Source organism: Erythranthe guttata, chromosome 7 (assembly GCF_056151865.1).
Source record: "Erythranthe guttata isolate IM_541 chromosome 7, IM_541, whole genome shotgun sequence".
Classification (NCBI taxonomy): domain Eukaryota; kingdom Viridiplantae; phylum Streptophyta; class Magnoliopsida; order Lamiales; family Phrymaceae; genus Erythranthe; species Erythranthe guttata.
The window spans coordinates 5,472,910-5,494,809 of NC_142539.1; the positions used below are offsets into that span (position 1 = coordinate 5,472,910).

Below are 21,900 nucleotides of genomic sequence, written 5' to 3' on the forward strand. Positions count from 1 at the left end.
GTCTAGTTCAATTTTGTTTTTTTGTCGAGTATAACGAACTGAATGATTATATTTAAATAAGTATTAGTTAACAAACTCACTGTAGATAAGTAGAAAGTGATTTGTAATTTTGCTACCGCGAATATAAAACCACATAATAATAATAAGGGTAAATTACAAACACCCCCCTGAGGTATGGTCAAATTACAAAAACCCCCCTCTTGTTTGGATAATTACATCTACCCCTCAACTATGATTTTTTCTTAGACCTCCACCAGCTTTATGGTGCCAAATTCAACATAGTCATCTAGATTCCGTGAAATGTGCTATAGTTTGTACTCGTTTTGTGTAAAAAATACAGTTTCCGATGCACCACAAACTGATATATACAAGCTAAAAATCACATATTATGATCATCTTTCTTCATAATGTAGAGTTTGAATGGGATAAAACGGGTACAAAAGTGATAATATTCCATATAATCTCGAAAATTCCACTATATTCGAGGAGTTGAGGGGGTGGAAGTAATTATCCAAACAAGAGGGGTGTTTTTGTAATTCGACCATACCTCAGGGGGTGTTTGTAATTTACCCTAATAATAATTTGGGGACCATATTTCCCGAAGTAAATCGGTGAGTTGACACAACCGAAGTGGAGAAGTCACCTATTTTCCTCTCCCCGCCCTTTTCATTTTCTGATTCATTCTTCTTAAACCCTACCATTACCCACTGTACTTCCATTTCAATTCCTTTGTCAAGTTTTCCGATGAAAAACCCTTTCCTTTTCCCAACCATCGATCCTCCATAATCGGGAGCCATACTTCTTCTTCCGAATCAAAAATTTAATCTGTAGAAATATTATTACCAAGAGAAGCGGAGCGGAAGAAATTCAAAAAAGATGAGTACTGTTGATAAAATGTTGATCAAGGGTATCCGGAGCTTCGACCCGGAAAACCGGAACGTCATCACCTTCTTCAAGCCCTTGACTCTCATCGTCGGCCACAACGGCGCTGGAAAGACCGTATGTTCATCTCAATTTTTTATTTTTTTTTTTTTAACGCTGCTTTGATTTTGGTATATATTTCTTTGTGTGTAGTTTTTTTAGTTGCATTATTGGCACAATTTAGCATTTTTCAGTTTTTTGTGCCTTTTGCCTTGAGCATACAGTTGTGGATGGCAGCATTCGTGCACTGTGCACTAGAAATATTGTCTTATTGTACATTGTGCATTGTGAATTGTACTCTAATGAACTATGTTGATTTTGGTTCCCTATATAAAATTTTATACGAGATAAAAACTTAGACCACGCTACACCTTCTTCAATTGGTTTTTTGTTTCCTTCTCGTTTTTTCGACCTTTTCACAATGAGGATGTTACGCTGTATTCGTTCTTGAACAAAAAAAACTAACCAATATGTTTGTTTCTTTCTGCAGACTATTATTGAGTGCTTGAAAGTAGCGTGTACAGGAGAATTACCTCCAAATGCCCGGTCCGGTCATAGCTTTATTCATGATCCTAAGGTGTGTACGTATTTTTGTACCTATATATTTCAATTTAGTCGGGTATAGATATAAGTGTACACTTGTAATTGTATAATTTTTTTTCTTTTCGCAATGATGATTTTAGGTGGCTGGAGAGACGGAGACAAAGGGTCAAATAAAGCTGAGGTTTAAAACAGCAGCGAGGAAGGATGTGGTCTGCATAAGGTCATTTCAGCTTACCCAGAAAGCTACTAAGATGGAGTACAAGGCGATTGAGTCTGTGCTCCAGACAATAAATCCTCAGACTGGAGAGGTAAAAGAGCTACCATTATGTGTTGCCTTTGCTATGATCACAATTATTTTGAGTGCATTTATAAATATTATGTATTCAATTTGCTCAATATTTTTGAGGTTGGACATTTGTGAAGAACAGACTGGCTCGATTTTAACAGATCTTTGCAGTATTGTAATTGGTTCATGCTGTTTTCTTTACACCTTTTCTTAGTACAATGGATTTGTTTACCTGGTGTCAATTGATTTTCTGACTGTGCTGGTGCATTAGGAACCGCTATCCTGATTTTAGGAACCGTTAATTACATGCTTCTGAGCTTTAGGAACCGCTATCCTGATTTTATAAATATTGTGTGGATTCATGTGCTATCTGATTATTCCTTTTCAAGATTCGAATGGGAAGAGTGGACTTGATAACATTAGCCCTTTTTTTGAGGAGTGATTGAATGATGCTACACTTTGTTCCTAATGGGAACTTTGGCATTTTATGCATAAAGCTGTTGTATTGAGAAACTCTTCTTCGGATATAGGGAAATGCAGACTTTTTTTTTTTTTTCATTAGTATATAACATTGACCTGGAAGAATGAAGGTTTTTAAGTTTTTGAAGTTGACTGGAGAACTACAACATAAAAGGAAAACTCGAATTGCGTGGAAGTGGATATAACCTTGGTCCTAACATTTGACTTATGATTGTCAAAGGACAGAGACAAGAGTATGCTTAAGCAGTATAAATTGCATTACGTTTCGTCAAGATTCTTGTCAATGTTTTGTTGGATACAACAGTTGTACTTTGTCCTGCATTTTTGCTGCATTTTTTTTTTCCCTTTTTTCATTATTCTGCTACTTCCATCTTTTGGCGGTTATGGTATTGATGTTAACTTACTGAAAGTAAATGTTTTAGTACTATCATTTTATTTCAGATTGCAAATGACTTAGAATTTGGGAGTCATAAGCAGAAATACTCGAATCTCTGATCAATAAAATCACAGTCCTCACTGCAGATGATTATGCCAAATCAATTCTTTTGAAAAATTATGAAATCGAATGAAATCGAATGAAATCATTAATCCAAGGGCCTTGGAGAATCATGTGAATCTCTGTTGCTATCTGTTAGTGGACGATTAAAAGGGTCCGTTCTGGCTTTGTTGTATGTCCTTGCTGTGTTTACTTTAGACAAAATGTTTTGATGCATCTGTTAAAACTTTAGGAAGTGAAGGACACTTGGAATAGAGGAAATGGGCTGTTCAGGTGCTTATGCTGTTTGAAGAGAGCCTTGAAAAATGACGGTTTATACCATGAATCTAACTTATATATGCTGAGATCAAATTGAAGAATAAATACAGCAACATAACTTAAAAATGATAATGAGACTGTTTCCGCATAAAGATTAAACAAATATTGCATTTGCACGCAAAAAAGTAAATATTGCCTATTTGATGATCAAATCTTTGGGGGCTGAAAAACTGAGTATGCAAAGTTCTCTCTTGAGGTCGTGTGCGTTCAAATTGTTCCTTATTAATATATATTGCGTTCCCGTGAAGCGTGGTTGATCCAGGAGTCATTTGGGCACTAGGACATATAGTCACTTTTGGCTCTGTGGCACATGGTCAAAATAGCCTAACTGGATAGAGATAACTATGATTGTAATGTAACAAACAATTATGAGGCCAAACTAGTCATTTCTTTCAAAATGCTGCTTCTTCTCGTCAAACTCTAGGGACAGTGGAAGTAAGCATAATGTTCCAAACATCAGAGATCTTGTAATATAGGAAGACCTCGAACAAAGTACATGTTTCTAGTTATCACCGTCCAATTTCCCTTTGTACCTCTAAGTCTTACCCTGTATGGATCTCTAGTTTTTATATGATGAGTTAGACTTATAAATTATAATTTGCTTTTGATTTCTCAAACCACTGGCTCGTTTATATATGCATTATCTATAAAACGTATTAGGTTGGGGTCATGCTGTCTTTATTAACAAATGTCTTAGGTTAAGAATAATTGATGATAACGTCTCATGAACTTTACTATGTTTCCAAGTGACAGAAAGTTTGCCTGAGTTATCGATGCGCTGATATGGACCGAGAAATTCCGGCACTTATGGGGGTGTCTAAAGCCATTCTAGAGAATGTTATATTTGTTCACCAAGATGAGGCTAATTGGCCATTGCAAGATGCATCAACGCTGAAAAAGAAGTTCGATGACATTTTCTCAGCAACTAGGTATGTTGTTTTCTGTAAGAGGTGAAGTATATTTCATGCCTTTGTATCTTCTCCTGTATTGTCTTTATTGAGGTAAAAAAAATATTTTTTTATGTATTATTACTGAAATTGTATTCATAAATTAGGAAAATAAAGCTGAAAAATAATATAGGAAATCACCTGGCACAACATTTTCTAAATTTACCTTTAGCTAATACTATCCTAGAACCATTTTTTTCTGTAGAATGTGGTTAAGACTAGTATGGAAGAAAATATCAAGTGGGAGGGGCATAAAGATGCATGAAGACATGTGTACCCTTGAAACTAAAGTTTGGTATAGCAAACACATCAACTTATAAATTAATTGCTCAAAGTTGATTTATAAGTTGATTTATCATAATTTTGCATACACCCCAACTTTTATAAATAAGTTATTTGAAACTTTACTCATAATTACCAACTTCTACTTTTTCAAAAGCTTTTGCCAACACCACCTTAGAATATTTTCTTTATTTTCTCATGTAAAGTATCTGTCATTTTGATTATTCTCGAAGGTACACAAAGGCGTTGGAGGTTATCAAAAAGCTTCACAAGGATCAGGCACAGGAGATAAAGTCTTATAAGCTAAAACTGGAGCATCTACAAACACTGAGAGATGCCGCTTTTAAGGTTCTCATCACGGTCCTTGGGGCATTAGCTAAGGACATACACATTTTTTTTTATCTTAATCAGAACATTGATTTGCCACCACTTGATGATCATTGTAATTTATGTTTAAAAATATGAGTACATGCCTGAAACAAAATAAGTGGAAATTGACAAACTGGCAGTCAAGTAAGATTTATTTTTAGGGAGGAGAGATGGCAGATATCTTAATCATATAATGAAACCTTTTAAGGACAGTTCACAACAGATACTTTCCAGTTAATGAATTTTGATGAGTTTGATTTTCAGATTATACTAACTGACCAGTGTTGTTTAATCCAGCTACGAGGAAGCATTACGCAAGATGAAGAAAAAACAGAAACTATAAATTTTCAGATGCAAGAGCTTGACATAAAAATTCAGAATGTGGACAGGGAGATTAATCAAACTGAATTAATGTTGAAGGACCTCCGAAAATTACAAGGTCAGGTAGCTACCAAGTCAGGGGAACGAAAATCCAAGTTTGAGGAACAGCAGAAGCGTTATGCGGCACTTACTGAGGAAAATGAAGGTCAGTCAAATAATAGCATGATCTTGTTTCTTCTTCTTTTTCCTCTGATTATATGTTTCTGCTATTTCATCCCTCACATTTTAATTTTTTTCCTTAGATACTGATGAGGAACTGAATGAGTGGAAATCCAAGTTTGACGAGAGGATTGCAATTTTAGATTCCAAAATAGACAAGTTATTGAGGGAAAAGGGAGATACAGAGGAGGAAAGTCGAGCTCAGTCAGACGAGATTGCAAAAAATATGAAGGAGATTGCCAAGCTTCAAGCAGCCACCGATGTAACTTTCATTGCTCCCTATGCTACACAAGATTCTGCATGTGCTCCGTTAATCTCTTTTGTTCCTGGTCATATACTCTATATTTCGCATGCAGGCTCATATATCCTTGAAGAATGAAAGAGACTCAACTGTTAGAAGCTTATTCAGAAAGCACAATTTAGGTTCTCTGCCAAGTGGGCCCTTCAGCGATGAGGTTGCTTCTGACGTTACTGACCGAATTCAATCAAAGTTGAAGGATTTTGAAAATGACTTGCAAGAAAAGAAGGTTCTGTTTTCTCCTTGTGAATTAATTATCGTTTTCTTCAGCAATTTTTACATGTGATAGCCTTTAATAACATCATGCTGCTAGCATTTGGCGATAATTTGCTAATAATGCTCCCATTTTCCTTTTTGGGTGGTGTGACAAATTCTGTCTTGAGAATTCCAGAATAATTTAAGCTGACGTGGTACTTTCAAGTTGATTGGCACCTAATCAATTAGAGTCTTACGTGGAAAATGGATATAGTTTTATCCTTCTCAATCATTAATTTATGGTAGATTTGTATAATTGCACAAGAGTCTAAGTAAGTATATATTCAGAAAGCCGTCTCTCTTTTTGTATACATATATTTTTCTGGAGATATTCTTGTTCCGATATGAGTTTGGACTCATAATATATGCTGGATTGAAACACTCATGTAATGGAAAGGAACACAAACAGTTTTAAATGCCTAAAAAAAATAAACTTCATTCTTAAAAAATAAGTTAATGTGATCTTTACCATTTTAAATTAGATGTCGATAAGGAGTCATTTTGTGTTTTTTTTTTTGCGCTGAAAGATACATTAATCGTCAATCTTGTGTAGTACTGTTTCAAGGATACTTAATATCCTAAACTTTGTTTTGTTTTAGTTCAAAATTTAACTTTTAATGTAGTAAGAAACGTGAGTACTAGATCGCTTTTTGGCTTTTATGTTGCTTGAACATATAACGCTGAACTTACTGATTCGGTTAAATTAGAAAGGATAAGCTACCGTTGCGATCCTCTGCATTTTCCAACTTTTTTTTTTCCCGATTCCATTAAGAGTTATGGCTTAAGCTTTCAAGCAATTTGAGTGCCATGTCATCCTTTTTGGATTTTTTGTTGCTTGAACAACAAAAGAACCCATTGCAATATCAAACTACTCCTACACTTCTTCACATTAGGAATGCACTATGTATCGGTTTTGTTTTCTTAAGAGAATAAACTGAGCCCTTTTCAGCATATTAGAAGATATTCTTTCCTCGCGAGGAAACATTGGTGATAATGATTTCTCAAGTTTTCAACTGTTTTTTGTACCTTATCAATGTCTATTGGAGGAAATTCAGAGTGTACCTTCTTTTAGATACATCGTTTTCACTAATTTTAACGAAACAAAGTATGTTTTTCTTGTAAGGATTATTCATCACGCTCCTCGAGTGAAGTGATCCCTTAATATCCTTTTAGTTATGGTCCTTCTGGAAGACGATTACCAAAACCACGTTTTTGGACCTATAGAGTGTCAGTTTTCAGTCTTAGAAACCCCATTAGGATATTCATTTTGTTCAGGTAGTATTTTCTTCACAAGATGGTCTTTTTTATCTGCTTTTTCTTGTTTAGCTTCTATTACTTTCATTGTATCTATGTTTGATTTTGATGATAGGCTTGTCTGTGATTGTATATTATACCAGAAATCAAATGACTTGGAACTTAAAGCAGCATTTGATCAATACATGCATGCAAATGACCGATGGAAAGAAATTGAGGCTCAGAAAGAGGCTAAAGCAGATCTGAAGGTTTGTCATTGAGTATGATTTCCGTCTATTTGGAGCGTTGTTACTTTTTCCAATTAATTTTGTATGATTCTTTCACAGTCTCGTATTTTGGAACGTATTCGAGAGAAGGAGGTTGAACGTGATTCATTTGAAGGTCAGGTTGCTGCTGTTGATGTTACCATCATTAATGAGAGAGATAGGAACATGGTAATCACAAAGTTCTGATTCAATTTTAAAAGTTGCCTTTTATCTTGTCGAAGAACTAATTTTATCTTCCTAAAATGCAGGAAATTGAAGTGGAAAGGAGAGCTAATCAGTTTGCTGCAAGAGAATTTGAATTGACCCTTCGACAAAAGCAACGTGAAAAGTTTAACCTGGACCAAGAAATTGATGCTCTTAGTAAGGAAAGGGACACCATGAGTGCTGATTCCCATGAAAGAGTTGTACTTTCTCTTAAGAAAGCAGAGTTGGAAAGTTACAAAAAGAAACATAGAAGAATGCAAGTTCTTGAATTTTCAAACTATTCTATTTCGTGTAAGAAAATAATTTTTTTTAACTAATAGGTATTTCTACTATATTATCCAGAGTGGATGATTGCAAGGAGAGTGTTAGAGGAGTGCTAAAGGGAAGGATTCCACCTGACAAGGATTTGAAGAAGGAAGTTCTTCAGGTTCAAAGGTTGTTATAGCTGTCTTTTCTCTTTTACTTTTTCATGTGTAGGGTGGGCTACCATGGTATTTTTCTTTTTGATTGGTGAATGCTTTTGGATGTGCTTTCACTTGAAGCTTAACATAAATTTTGCTAAGTTAAGGAGTGCACTATATGAATTAGGTAACATGGATTGATATAATAGAAGTTATACGTGCACCACATATGCATGCAAAGGTCTACTTGAACTCCACGATGCGAGTAATGAAGCTGTTTAAATTGTTTCTTGAGTCGAAATTCAGTCATTATTATGTTTTAGCTAGCTTTCTACTTTAAGTAATGTTTGGCAGAGCTTGTGTAGTATTTTTTTCTTCGTCTCAGTGATCCGTTTGACCTAAAGTTGAAAAATATGCATTTAGATCTTTGGCCAAGTTATATAATTTTGAGAGCATGTGGTTCATATGTGTGGGCTCACTCGCCTCACTTTAATATAGTTGTCTATATAGAAGTTTAAAGTTGCATTTACTTTTTTCTAGCTATCTATTGTTCTCTATTATATGAAGAGATTTTTTTATTCTTTCTTCAAGTCCTTGAAGATGTCTCTCTTATTTCCCGTTAGAATCTCCCTTGCTGCCGCATCAGTAAGGTATTATTAGTAGTTGATTTAGATCCTTGAATTCAAACTCAGGCTAGCATCTGGGTAGGGGAAAGTGCTGCACATTTTTTTCTTTCGAGAATATTAGGTATTTGGACGTGTGATTATACTGGGCGTGGTAACTCAAGTAAATTAATGTCACGAAAGGAAAGCTCCAGTTTTGATATATTTTTATGATGTAGGAAGTTCATGCTTGAGAGCTTTATTGTAGGAGGTTGGATATAGAAACAGTAATTGCATTGTTAGAGAGTCCTCACAATAAAATAAATAAATCAGGAAATTGGCAGATTGCTCCACATTCATATGTAATACTTTGAGTTCAATGAGTTAGAGAAATTTTTGAAGTGTAGAATATCATATTAATGTTCAAAACGTTCATACTGACCAAAACATAACTTAAGGGTCTTTGTCACTGGGAGGCTTACAAATATTGGTCTTTCATATGATTGAACTATCGATTTTCTTATGTCTAGTCTAGTTCTCTAAGAAAGTTTCTGTATGTCATAATATCATTTTTGCTGTTGCAGTTCTCTCCAGAGAGAGTATGATGACTTAGACCACAAAGCTGATGAAGCCAGAAATGATGTGACTACCATGAAGTTGAAAATACAAGAAATTAGCAGTAACTTGTCCAAATTCCGCAAAGATCTAGAGTGTAAGCCTTACTGGGAATGTTGCACTAAATTCTATCAAGAATACGAATGTATTATCACTGTTTTTCCTCATATCAAACAAAAAAAAAATATTAGTTCTCGCTTAGAAATAATTTTTTCGTAAAATCTCATCTAATAACTAACTATTAACAAGTAGTAAAGTAAGGTTCTATTCCAACACAGAACAAAAAAGACAATATACAGGATGGGTCGAAAGATTTGTGATACTTGGCTTGATTCAGGGAAACTACAAGATATATAAAGAATATACCAACCCTAAGGCTCCATAGGTTTAATTGTGGATCCAAGACAACAATAGAAACATTTGAGTCTTAAATTTTTATTTCATTTGGAATGCACGCATATCAGGAACCAAGTTTTCATCACAGGACCAAGTGATATTTGTAACTCAAATATATGTTCCTACTTTGTTCTTGAAGATACTTAAGAGCACATATTTCTTTGAATTATATGCACAAATTTTGCAATAAAAACTTTCTCTTTGGAGATTGGTAACCATATTAACAGATTGAAGGAATGAGTTTTATTGTCAGGCCATGGCACACTTGTTATTTAGTGATCTTTGATGGCCATATACACGATTGAAAGAACTTTATCCTTTTATTGGCTTCTTCCCTTTTTTTTTGGAAAGGTCTACTCCAGTTAGATTTAAATTTTGTTTCGCTCTTTTGTGCTCTTCTTTCTGGTGTTTTTAAAAAGAAGCTTGTATTCTTAGTCCCTCAATCTTTGTGTAGAGTTCTGTGGATCACTTCATAATCACTTTCTGATTGGTTTGAATAATGCAGCTAGACAGAGGTTTCTTGAATCTAAACTTCAGTCTTCAGACCAGCCGTCTGGTGGTATCGACTCATATTTTACAATCTTAGAGACTGCTAAGGAAAAGAGAGATGTCCAGAGAAGGTTTCTGTTTTATGTATATTTGTACATACCAGTCCCGTGCATTAATGTGTATGTAGTAGCAACAGCCTGAGACTTATTGAATTAAATGCAGTAAATATAACATTGCTGATGGCATGAGGCAAATGTTTGATCCATTTGAAAGAGTTGCACGTGCTCATCACATTTGTCCTTGCTGTGAGAGACCTTTTTCATCAAATGAGGAAGATGAATTTGTTAAAAAGGTACTTAGGTTCACTAAAATTTATAGACGACTTATTACACTTATTGTGTGAAGCAAGATGTATATAACTCCTTGTGCATCATTACAGCAAAGGGTGAAAGCAGCAAGTTCTGCTGAGCATATGAAAGCATTAGCAGTGGACTCTTCAAAGGCTGATTTTCATTTTCAGCAATTAGACAAGCTCCGAGTGGTTTATGAAGAATATGTCAAAACAGGGAAGGAGTTGATTCCTCTTGCTGAGAAAAATCTTAATCACTTAAATGAAGAACTGGATCAAAAGAATCAAGCCCTTGATGATGTAATTGTCAACTTTGGTATATTCTGGTTTTAATTCTATACTTGTGCTCACAGTTTGTCCTTTCTATTTTATGTAGCTGTTCTATGAAAGCTTCCTATTCAACTTATGTTAAATTGATGGTTACCTAGGATTAGTTATTCGACTTGTGTCTGAATGTACATGTCCAGCTTATAGAAGTCATCCCTTTTATGTGTTGCTTGGCTCACAAATAATAGTTGTGTGCACAATGGAATTTCCTTGATACATTAGAGGAATAGAAATCTTAGCATTCATTTTCCACACGTGTTCTAATTATGATGTGTACTACCTAAAAGAAGTGATATACATGTGCAGAGTTGTTAGCATATGATAGAACCTTGCGTGTACCATTGTGTTGGCCAGACATCAATTGATTTTAGAAGTAATTTCAACCTCGAATGAGCGTATCTTTCTGGTTTGAATATGCCGCTGTGGGGTTGTTGGAACTTTTTTGTGGAGGGAATAATTACTACCAAGAATCATGATTATTTTAGTTTTGGAAACTAAAATGCTTCATAAGTTGATGACAATGATTAAATAATTTTATCCAAGAGCATCTTTATCTTTCTCCATAACAATGTTTTCTGCCTACAGTTGCTGGGTGTTTTAGCTCAAATAAAATCGGAAAAGGATTCAGTTGATGCCTTGATACAACCTGTAGAAACTGCTGATAGACATCTCCAGGACATTCAAGGTTTGCAGAGACTAGTAGGTGAACTGGAAAGCAAACTTGATGTTCAAGCGCAAGGTGCCAGATCTCTAGAAGATATTTCATCAGAGCTGAAAATGTTGGAAAGAACTAGGTTTTTAACCCACTTTATCTCACTAAAATGATTACTAATTTCCTGCTTTTTTTTAATCATCTGATTAAGTTAGTTCAATCAGGTCCTTTGATCTTGTATGTGTAGAGGTTCTTTCCTGAAATGTTTTGTTAATTACTTAATTGTCTTTATTTGTTGATCATCAGGAGTACCTTGATTGATGATATCGAGAAGTTAAGAGATGATCAGATCACCATGCAGCAGGATTTGTCGTCGCTACAATTACGGTGGGGTAGTGTAAGAGAAGAGAAAATTCAAATTCAAAATATACTATCTAACATTAAAAGAGTAGAAGAGGAGTTAGATCGTCTGTCTGAAGAGAAAAGCCAAGTTGAGCTTGATTTGAAGGTAAATCATTTTCCAAAACCATTCTGACGCATGTTGATCTGGCAGTGTAAATATATATTCGTCAATAAAACATTTTTGTAGACATTACCTAGAGATCTATATAACTTCCACTGAACATATATGGTGAAAGACTACTGGGTCTGGATTGGCAAGTATGAAGTACAAGCGCCAAAATATAGTATTGGGAAAATAAAGGTTCACTTTTTATCCTTGTGTATTTAACACAAGTCTTATTCTGATAAACATTTTTAACGACATATGGTTTTAAAATTGAAGATTGTGCAAAATTGTTACAGTTCAACACCCACGGTGAACTGATAATTTTTATTGATGCTTTGTTCAAATTCCTTATATATTTGCAAGAGTAAACACTTTTGACCCATTTTCTACTGCTCTTGAAAGGAATTTTGAGTATGTTAAAGTGTTGTAGACTGTGTCCATTTCTTATAAGCTGAAAGAATACTTACAAGGAGGCCAGAGCTGGAGAGTGGTCATGTTCTAGAAACTCTTATGAAATTAAAACCCTTCAGTCTTTTCGAGGTTCCCTCTAAAAGTCGTTCATATCTTGGATTTGTAACTGTCGTTATTTCTTAGGTACCATGTTGCTGGAAAATGCTTAACTTTTTGGATGTTGAATGAACAAGATTTCTTCCCTAAACTAGAGAAATATTCCTATTTTTCGTAAATATTCGAATCCCATAGTCAATAGGTGCAATACATGTAGAAAGTTTTTTCTGTACCATCGTATGACTATATATTTTGATGATTTTGTTGATTTGGCTAATAACACACTCCATCCTTAATCTATTATTAAAGGTTTAATGTTTCTCAAAATTTCAGCATTTGGCAGAGGCTCTCGGCCCTTTATCAAAGGAGAAAAAGAAGCTGCTGGACGAATATAACAATTTGGAAGTCAAGCTTAATCATGAATATGAATTGCAGGCCGACCATTACAGAAAAAACCAGCAGGAAGTTGATACACTGCTTAATATGTATTCTGGAATCAAAGAGTATGTTTTCTGGCATTAGATCTGATATTGGGGTTTTTATTCTCATCAATGTGTTCCATGACGAATTTTTTTCTTCTAGGTACGATACCTACAATAAAGGAGAGAAATTGAAAGCACTACAAGAAAAGCAAGCTCTGTCTGAATCCAAGCTTAGAAATTGTAAAACCAGAATGGAAGAACTTTTGAAGGAACTAGATAAGAGTAGAGACTTGAGTCGGAATCAGGCAGAATTAAGGCGCAATATAGAAGAGAACCTGGAATACAGGAAATTGAAGGCACAAGTGGATGAGCTCACTCGGGAAATTGAATCACTTGAAGATAAGGTGCTGAAGATGGGTGGTGTCTCCAAGATTGAAGCTCTGCTTGTAAAACTATCACAAGAACGGGAGAGTCTCCTCACAGAGGTTTGGTTATTTATTTTTTATTTTTTATTTTTTTTGTAAATGCTTTATATACTATAAGTTACATGAGACCGTGATCTAGATACGCTGAAATGAAAAAAATTATCAAGATTTATGGATTTGAAGTTTACGGCATTGATTATATTTTAGATTTAGTTATGACATTATGTGCTGAAAGAGGAGTGACACTGTTATTGATGGATAACATGCATCATCGGATGTCGCCGATCTGATAAAATTGGAACAGTACAGAGAAGAAGATTAGCATGGTCCTGCGCAAGGATGACACGCATAAATCGGATAACATGCTTCCTATATCATAATATTCTCTCCTTTTCCATTACAGAGTTATCACTCTGTACATTCTTTTTTATTTATTTATAATTTCATGCATATACTTTACTTAATTTTTTTTTTTTCATATGGCATGGAGAAGGGTTGTCTCGATTCTTTGAACCCTTTTGTACTACAATCCATGTGGTCTGATTTATAATACCATTGGCAATAGCTGAGAGGTGGATTCTGGTTGCAGTTAAACAGGTGCCGTGGGACCTTATCTGTATACAGGAGCAACATTGATAAAAATAAAGCAGATCTTAAGCAGGCACAATACAAAGACATTGACAAGCGCTATTTTGATCAACTAATTCAGCTAAAGGTAATCTGTAACTTTAGGTTGCATAACAGCTCCGAAAATGAAGAAAGTTATTAAATGTATAGTCACGCTGCTTTTCTTTTTTCACTACAGACAACTGAGATGGCAAACAAGGATCTAGACAGATATTACAAAGCACTCGACAAGTGAGCTCTTCACTGTTCATTTGTTCTTCTATCTAAGTCTTTGTTTTGTGTTTGTTGATCAAGTTGGCCTCTGCACAAGTTTTGATACTTTTTCCATTGCTGGTTAATCAACTGAGCGTATTCACCTCCTCATTCTGCGGCTGAGCTCACTTCTAATGATGTTTCAAGTGTTTCGGAAATTCTTATTGATTAAGGCTTTTGAAGTTTGTAGTTGCGCCCTAAGATGTCGGTCACATTTGCTCTAGTTCTTGTTTGTTAATTAGATTATCCTCCAGTTTAATTTGCTGTTACATCATATTCAATTGGGGCCACTTCTCGTTGGCTCAACTTTCTATTTTTTTCCGCACCATAAGTTTTTAGTGTGTAGACAAAAGAGACGAATAGAACTATTTGTAGCTGCACCAACTTCTCTCTATGTGGTGATGAGTAAGATTTGTTATCATTGTGTCATTTTTGAAAGTGCTGGTTTTTGCAGTATTTTATATATTTGTGTTACACCTGTCTGACAGTAACAACCCTACAATATTCTTACAATATATCTTGATTATATTTTAGAGCACTGATGCGCTTCCACTCAATGAAAATGGAGGAGATAAATAAGATTATTCGGGAACTGTGGCAGCAGACTTACAGGGGGCAGGATATTGATTATATTTGCATTCATTCAGATTCTGATGGTGCTGGTACTCGTTCTTACAGCTATAGGGTAATTTAATTTTGTTTCCTTGTCATGACTCTTTTCCGAGAGTGGGCTCATTCAATATTACAATCTAATAATCAATATTTACTTTGTCCAGCTTTTCTACAATCTTATACTTTGGTTGATCTCGGCTAATTATATTCTAACACACTATATGGTCTTTTGCTTACCCGTAGCTATTTCCTCCTGTTTTTTAATTTCATATTTCTCAAAAAAAAAAAAAAATTGCCGAAAGGCTTTGTCACTCCTTTTCTACTCTGAAAGGGTCACAATCTTCTCATTTTGTTGAATCTTTTTTCGACTTGAGATTTTTCTTGAATAATATTATCAATTACTATTGGTCAAAATATTTGCAGGTGTTAATGCAAACTGGTGATGCAGAGCTAGAAATGAGAGGCCGATGCAGTGCTGGTCAAAAGGTAAATCATAATTCAAGTGTTCAATATGATTTTTATGTAACACAACACAACTTCTGATTTCAATCCTTACTTTTTGTTTCATTTTCTTAATTTTTTTTTAAATTTCAGGTCCTTGCGTCACTTATTATAAGATTGGCACTAGCCGAAACGTTTTGCCTGAATTGTGGAATACTAGCCCTTGACGAGCCAACAACAAATCTGGATGGCCCAAATTCCGAGTCTCTTGCTGCAGCTCTCCTTAGGTATGGTTTAATTGCAATCGATAGAAGAGATAATTAGTATTTTTTATGCATTTACTTAATATTAATTTCCTGTAAAATAATCAGAATAATGGAGGATAGGAAAGGCCAAGAGAATTTTCAGCTTATCGTAATTACTCATGATGAGAGATTTGCTCAACTTATTGGCCAACGACAACATGCTGAAAAGTACTACCGCATCACTAAAGACGACTAGTAAGCCTACTTCTTTTAAGAACCGTTTTCCTCTAAATTTGGACTAATATTTCGCATTATGGAACTTAATTTTCATGTTTTTATTTTATTTTATTTTCCAGTCAGCATAGCATTATTGAAGCCCAGGAGATATTCGATTGACCTTGTGGGAATAAAGTTGTGTGTAAATGGGCTTTTTTTTGCTGCTTATTTTCTTCGACTTGCTGTAATTATTCGACATTCGTAACAAGATTCACATGCTCAAAAATCCGATTATCCATAATTATTAAGCCTTGAATTTTGAGTTGGATGCATTTTGTATATTATTGTTCTTGTCGTTGTCGTGGTCGTAGCTGTTGTCACGTGCTCTGTAATGTGCTGATGCTATTATGTTGAAACTGGAACAATCTGTGGACTTCACTTTCAGATCTTCGTTGTCTGCGGCTGCATTTTTTGTCGTACGAGAAAAACAGTATTTGCATGCATCTTCAGCTAGTTATAATTTTATTTTCTTAAATATTTGATTTTTTTGGGGACACTTGCATTGTAATACTTAGGTAAATTACAACCACCCCCTTGATGTATGGTTAAATTATGAAAAATTCCCTCTTGTTTGGGTAATTACAACCACCCCTCAACTATAAGTTTTTTACACGTTCACCCTTGCGGATTCAAATTTAGTGGTATCTTCTATATTATATGGAGTATTCTCAATTTTGTACCCGTTTTATGTCATTTGAGCTCCACATTTTGAAGCAAGATGATCATAAGATGCGTTTTTTGGCTTGTATTTATCATATTTTAGTGCATTAGAAACTGTATTTTTGCACAAAACGAGTACAAACTAGAGAACATTCCACGAAATCTAAATGATTATGTTGAATTTGATACCATAACAGTGGAGGTGTAAGAAGATTCATAGTTAAGGGGATAAATGTAATTATCAAAACAAGAGGTTTTTTTTTTTGTCATTTGACCATATCTTAGGGGGCCGGTTGTAGTTTACCCTTAATACTTTGACCTTTCTAAATGAATACATGAAGAGAAAAAGAAAAAAGAAAAACGAAAAACAGGACGATAGAATAAATGCAGCATACCATCCCACTAAACAACACCAAGTCGGGCATCGAAAAACGGTGACCAATAGCCGCATATGGTGCCCATATAACCTGAAAAAAATAATTAACAAACGTTTTAGAAACTTATTCACGTAATACTAAAAGCTGATTCCATCCCCCGTATCTGGAAACAATCAAAATTAGTTTCGGTAGTCTTAGGTTCCACAAACAAGCATATTTTCGTAATCCAAGACATTCATCTCTACACGATGTGATCATTATTGACGACGAGGTTTTTCAGAGGATAATTTCGAGTTGTCCTTTGATTGAAACTATGTGTATCCAAGATTGTCAAAAGGTTAAAAACAATTAAGTTGAACGATCTTCACAATCTCAAGTACTTGTCCTTTTAAGGGGTGTGTTATCTCAACGAGGAACTTTGTAGTTCATCTCTTGAAACCATCAAAATTAGTTTATGTAATTGATTTAAAATTCATCTACTCTAACCATAGTTATCAAATTAATTATCAATTGGAAGTTTATGGGTGGTTTTATCCGTAATTGCCACGTGTCAACTTTTGATTGGGTGTTTAGGAGGTTACATTTTTGATAACTCAATTTCCAGCAAGTATTTTTACAACCCAAAAGGTGAATTATCAAAATTGAAACCTCATTTGATAACCCATTGGAGTTAAAAATTTCCAATTTTAAGTTTGTAAATGGGAGTTAAATGTTTGAATACTCTATTTGATAATCCCATTGGAGTTGCTCTTAGATATTGAGTTATTCTGTCAATTTTTTTTATCTATTTCAAGATTTTAAACTTTTTTCCCAGCAAACTGTGCATTTTCTAATAATCTTCATTGCATACTTCTAACTTCAAAGGGTTTTGGCAAGTTGAAATATACTATATTTTATTTTATTATATTTAAACAAATATTACATATATTTACTTGTTCAATAATATTTCCATGACTATTTTCAAAAAAAAAAAACTCCAGGTCTCGGCCATGAATCCCGTAAACTTTTGATTTACCTTAACTTCGACAATATTTTAATCATATTTTCTCCAAAATTCTTAACTCCTAACCAAAAAATTAGTGTTCATTCGTACTCACTAGAATGAATTAATGTGTAGATTATACAATACATGAACCCATTTTTTCAAACTTTTAAAACTCACCGATGGCACCTAGTTTCTCAGGAACGGCCTTGACTGTGAGACACTGTGATTGATAAAAAGAAAAGATCAAATAAGATGAATTGGTAAAAAAGAAACTAGTGAAATCGATGAAAACGGTATTCACTCAATTTTCATCGTGATTTTATTTGGCTTAATCCTACTTTGCAACCTTGAAATGTAGTTTTATGCCACTTTGCACCCTTCAAAAATATTTATAGCGCTTTGCACTCTTGAAACACAATGAACCATGCGTAATGCACCACGAATGAATTCCTAAAGCTAATGAAGGTAATCTAATAATTTTAGTGGCATTTTTTAGGATGCCAAATATCAAATCATTTTTTATTCATTATCATTTCCAAACTACAAAGTGCAACAATAAAAATAGATATCATCAACATATAACTTTTTTTTTTTCACAAAAAATATTTTACAAAAAACAAAATCAATGCAAAAATATACTTCAGCTATTTAGGTGTCAATTTATTTGATAATTATATTTTCTTCCAAAGATTTCTATTAAATATTTTCACTAATTAGAATATAAAAAATCCATTAATCGAATAATTTGATGAGATTTTTCTTTTTTCAGTAATTCGATGGGATTTTTGTGTTTCGCATTATTTATGCTGGTAATTATATTAAGATGGAAGACGTAATAATTTAATTTGTTATTTGTACCCTGGAAATAAAAAGCGAATAAAAAATTAAATTATCCTTATTCAGTTTAAATATATTAATTCATGGTGCATTATGAATGATTTAATGTGTTTTGACTAGAGGTGTGAACGAGCCGAGCTCAAGCCCAGCTCGGCTGTTTTGGCCAGCTCGAGTTCGAGCTCGAGTCCATGTTGCCGAGCTCGAGCTCATCGAGCCAATTTTGACGAGTTCGAGCTCGAGCTCGAGCTCGGGCTCATTTAATTTATTTTTTTATTTATTTTTTTATTAAAATCATTTAATTTTTTAGGAAAAATTATTTATAGGAAAAAAAAAAAAGGAAAACCCTATATTTAATAACCATCTGATTTTAAGTACAAGGTGGGAGTTGTTTCTACGTCTAAACTCTAACCAATAATAAGAATCCTTATACAAGGGAATTTAGGGTTGCCGCTTTTATGAATTAATATTCCATCCAGCTCAAAAATACATTAGGGTGCCTCAATTATACATTCTCTACAAAAAAAAAAAAAAAAAAAAAAAGAGCTTAGGGTTTCTTCGAGGTTAAATATTTGTTTCAACAGTTTCTGCCATGGTTAAGGCAGAAAGTAGAGATAGTTCAAACTCAATGGATATATTATCCGAATTGCCTAAAGAAATCTTGCACAGAATACTTTATTTCCTGTCTCAGAAAGATGCTGTCCGAACATCTGTATTGTCGAAATCATGGCGTAATATCTGGTGCACTCGTCCCAATCTTGATTTTTCAGACGCCGCATTCAAAGGTAACAAACAAGATTTTCTATCCCTTGTGACCAGGTGTTTACAGCGGTACTATGATCAAAGGTTGTGCGTAGATGAGTTTCACCTTCGTCTGACGTTGGTCGATTATCTGGATTACGAATCATTGGTTTCGCTTCTCGAAAAATGGATCCCATTACTCACAAATATGGGTCTTAAGAAGTTTTGTCTTTCCCTTCATTCGGAACTTTATTTGACTTATCTTAGACTGCCCTCCGTAGTCTTTGGAGCCGAATCGCTCCAAGATTTGCATTTGGAATATTTCGTGTTGGACCAAAAGACTATTGAAAGGATAGTACTTCTCAAGAATCTACGATCACTTCGTCTCAGACGAGATTGGATCGAGGACGAGATTTTTCAGAAGATAATCGGTAGCTGCCCTCTGATAGAAACTTTGGATATCGAAAGATGTGCTAGGTTAAGAACAATAACGGTGAGTGATCTTCACCATCTCAAGTATTTTTCTTCTTCGGATATGTATGATTCCATCGGCGAACTTTGTCCAATCGAAATCCATCCCCCATCTCTTGAAACCATCAGAATTCGTTTCGGCAATCTTAGGCTCCACAAAGGAGCGGATTTTCGGAATCTAAATGAATTATATTTGCTCGGCGCGAAACTGTCGTGGGACCACATGTCTTCGTGTAAATTCCCAAGTCTCAAACGCTTGCGCATCGACACCTGTGATGAACTCAAAGAAACCGAGCTATTTATCGACGCACCAAACATACTCGATTTCGAATACGACGGAGACTTTGTACCATCCATCTCTTTCGCGACCACGTTGAATAAGTGGTGTTCAGATATAAACGTAGCATACATGCGTCTGAACGGTGCTCCCTCTTTGTGGTTCCTCAAGCTAAACGAACAGCTCACGTCGTTAATCCAATCTGAAATTTCTCTGACTATCGATCTGTTTCACATGAACGATATCGAGGAAGTTATTAGAGAAAACATTAATCTGGTACGATACATTAGTGGCGGCGGTGGTGGTAATAAACACGCCGCTGTCGCGGTGGAGACACTGAGTTTGCATTGCAATAGCTTGATGAACTTGTCGCTTCTTCATTTATCTCATATGTCATCTATTTTAAGCAGTGTGTTTTCTGTCTGTCGTCCGAGAAACATCAATGTCGATTTTTGCATCGGCAGCAAAGAGGACAGGGACCGGATCGAGTGTCTGTGGAAGATTCTAAGGGAGAGAGAAAGTGGCCGAGACGAAGATGATCGATTCATACAGTTGTGGTCGCAAGATTTGGAGGAAGTGAGCTTTGAAATTAAGAGGTGGTATCCAGTAGAAGAATGGCGTCTAATACCTCTGTCGGATTTCTCAAACTATCGAGGAAAGGGATACGATCGTATTCGCTTTGCATTAAAATGGAGAGGATTACCGTAAGTGATCGAGAGATCCTTCGAAGAATTATAGATATATATCGCATTTTACGGGATTTCTCTTTTTTTTTCTTTCTTTTTGTACTTCAATCCAGAAGTTTGGAGTGATACATAGTTCATGGATTGATGACAATAGATCAAGAAACATTCATTTTTCAATTTTATTTTTTTCTGAATAAATAATCAATAAAAGAAACAGTTATCGTATATCCACAAGGTAATGTCTAATGCCTTTGGTTACATGCTGGTATCGAACAGGGTAAGATAACCAGTGGCAGCGCCCCGAATTTTTTTTTTCGCTGTATGAGGGCAGCGCCCCGAAAAAAAATTAAGATTTTTTTGTGACAAAATCAGAAAATAGTAACATAGAAAGAAGAAAAGAAAAAACAATTAGAGCTTTTGAGCTTTTTTGCATTAATTTGAATTTTGGTAATAAATAGGGCTTTTTTTGCATTAATTTGAATTTTAGGTAGCCTAATTAATAAAAACTAGGGGGCTTAATAGATATATAGATATAATATCGGGAAAAATTGCAAATTAAGGGTGGGCTTGAGTTGAGTCCATCCTCCCAAAGCGGTGGACTCGCCCCTGAAGCTAACCCGTAATCATTTCTAACCACCGAAGCTAACCCGTAATTATTTCTAATATAATTCGACCTAACCACCGATAAAAAAACTGGCATGCGTGTATTTTTTATTTTTGTTGTCTTTGTTCTTTTTATTCAAAGGCAATTGAAACATTTAGTGGTTCATGATAGATGTAATTCCGATAGCAAGAAGGGTTGTTTCGTAATTTCACCTAACCTCATGATTATGTTCGTAATTAATAAGAAAATCTATCATTCCCATTTTCTGGGGAGTATGGCGGTGACTACGAAGCTCGACAAATGCTTTCTTGAAGAACATGGAGCTCTGTTTTCGAAATCTGAAGCCGAAGAACATGAGACTTTTTATTATGATATCGTATTTTGCATTTGCCCAATTCGCGGCGATGGATGTAGTTACGGAAGGAGTGGGAGAAATAGAAAGCAAGAAAGAAAAAAATGAAAGAAATTATGTCTTTCGCTTAATACAAATTGACAAGTTTTGGTTGGAAGATATGTAATTTTCGCATACATTTGTTAAATGCTGAGATAAAATTGTGCTTAAGCACTTAGCTAAATTAAATGGATTCATTAATCCTATTTAACAAATTACACATGCACTAGACGATGGCGTGTCCAGAAATTTGTTACATCGTCGGCTTA

General features: G+C 34.8%; 2 protein-coding genes and 1 non-coding gene across 3 annotated transcripts; all 3 read left to right on the forward strand.

Moving 5' to 3' along the window:
- The first annotated feature begins 574 nt into the window (after positions 1 to 574).
- Positions 575 to 15,870, forward strand: RAD50 (DNA repair-recombination protein (RAD50)). Its single transcript, XM_012989026.2, has 27 exons — positions 575 to 999; positions 1,412 to 1,498; positions 1,605 to 1,772; positions 3,798 to 3,973; positions 4,507 to 4,621; positions 4,940 to 5,168; positions 5,266 to 5,444; positions 5,539 to 5,709; positions 7,133 to 7,237; positions 7,316 to 7,423; positions 7,504 to 7,715; positions 7,802 to 7,894; positions 9,047 to 9,174; positions 9,979 to 10,093; positions 10,185 to 10,314; positions 10,402 to 10,611; positions 11,224 to 11,432; positions 11,597 to 11,798; positions 12,639 to 12,808; positions 12,888 to 13,212; positions 13,742 to 13,867; positions 13,958 to 14,010; positions 14,566 to 14,716; positions 15,067 to 15,129; positions 15,238 to 15,371; positions 15,456 to 15,584; positions 15,686 to 15,870. Exons 1-27 carry the CDS (start codon positions 877 to 879, stop codon positions 15,723 to 15,725), a joined length of 3,951 nt encoding a protein of 1,316 aa, XP_012844480.2. The 5' UTR covers positions 575 to 876; the 3' UTR covers positions 15,726 to 15,870.
- Positions 13,423 to 13,527, forward strand: LOC148769056 (U6 spliceosomal RNA). The gene has a single exon (XR_016032463.1). It is a non-coding gene; the product is annotated as a U6 spliceosomal RNA (small nuclear RNA).
- A 3,183-nt stretch (positions 15,871 to 19,053) lies between the features above and the next one.
- LOC105964594 (FBD-associated F-box protein At5g56380) lies at positions 19,054 to 20,658 on the forward strand. Its single transcript, XM_012989103.2, has one exon. The coding sequence runs from the start codon at positions 19,054 to 19,056 to the stop codon at positions 20,656 to 20,658; it is 1,605 nt and encodes a 534-aa protein (XP_012844557.2).
- Positions 20,659 to 21,900: the final 1,242 nt, after the last annotated feature.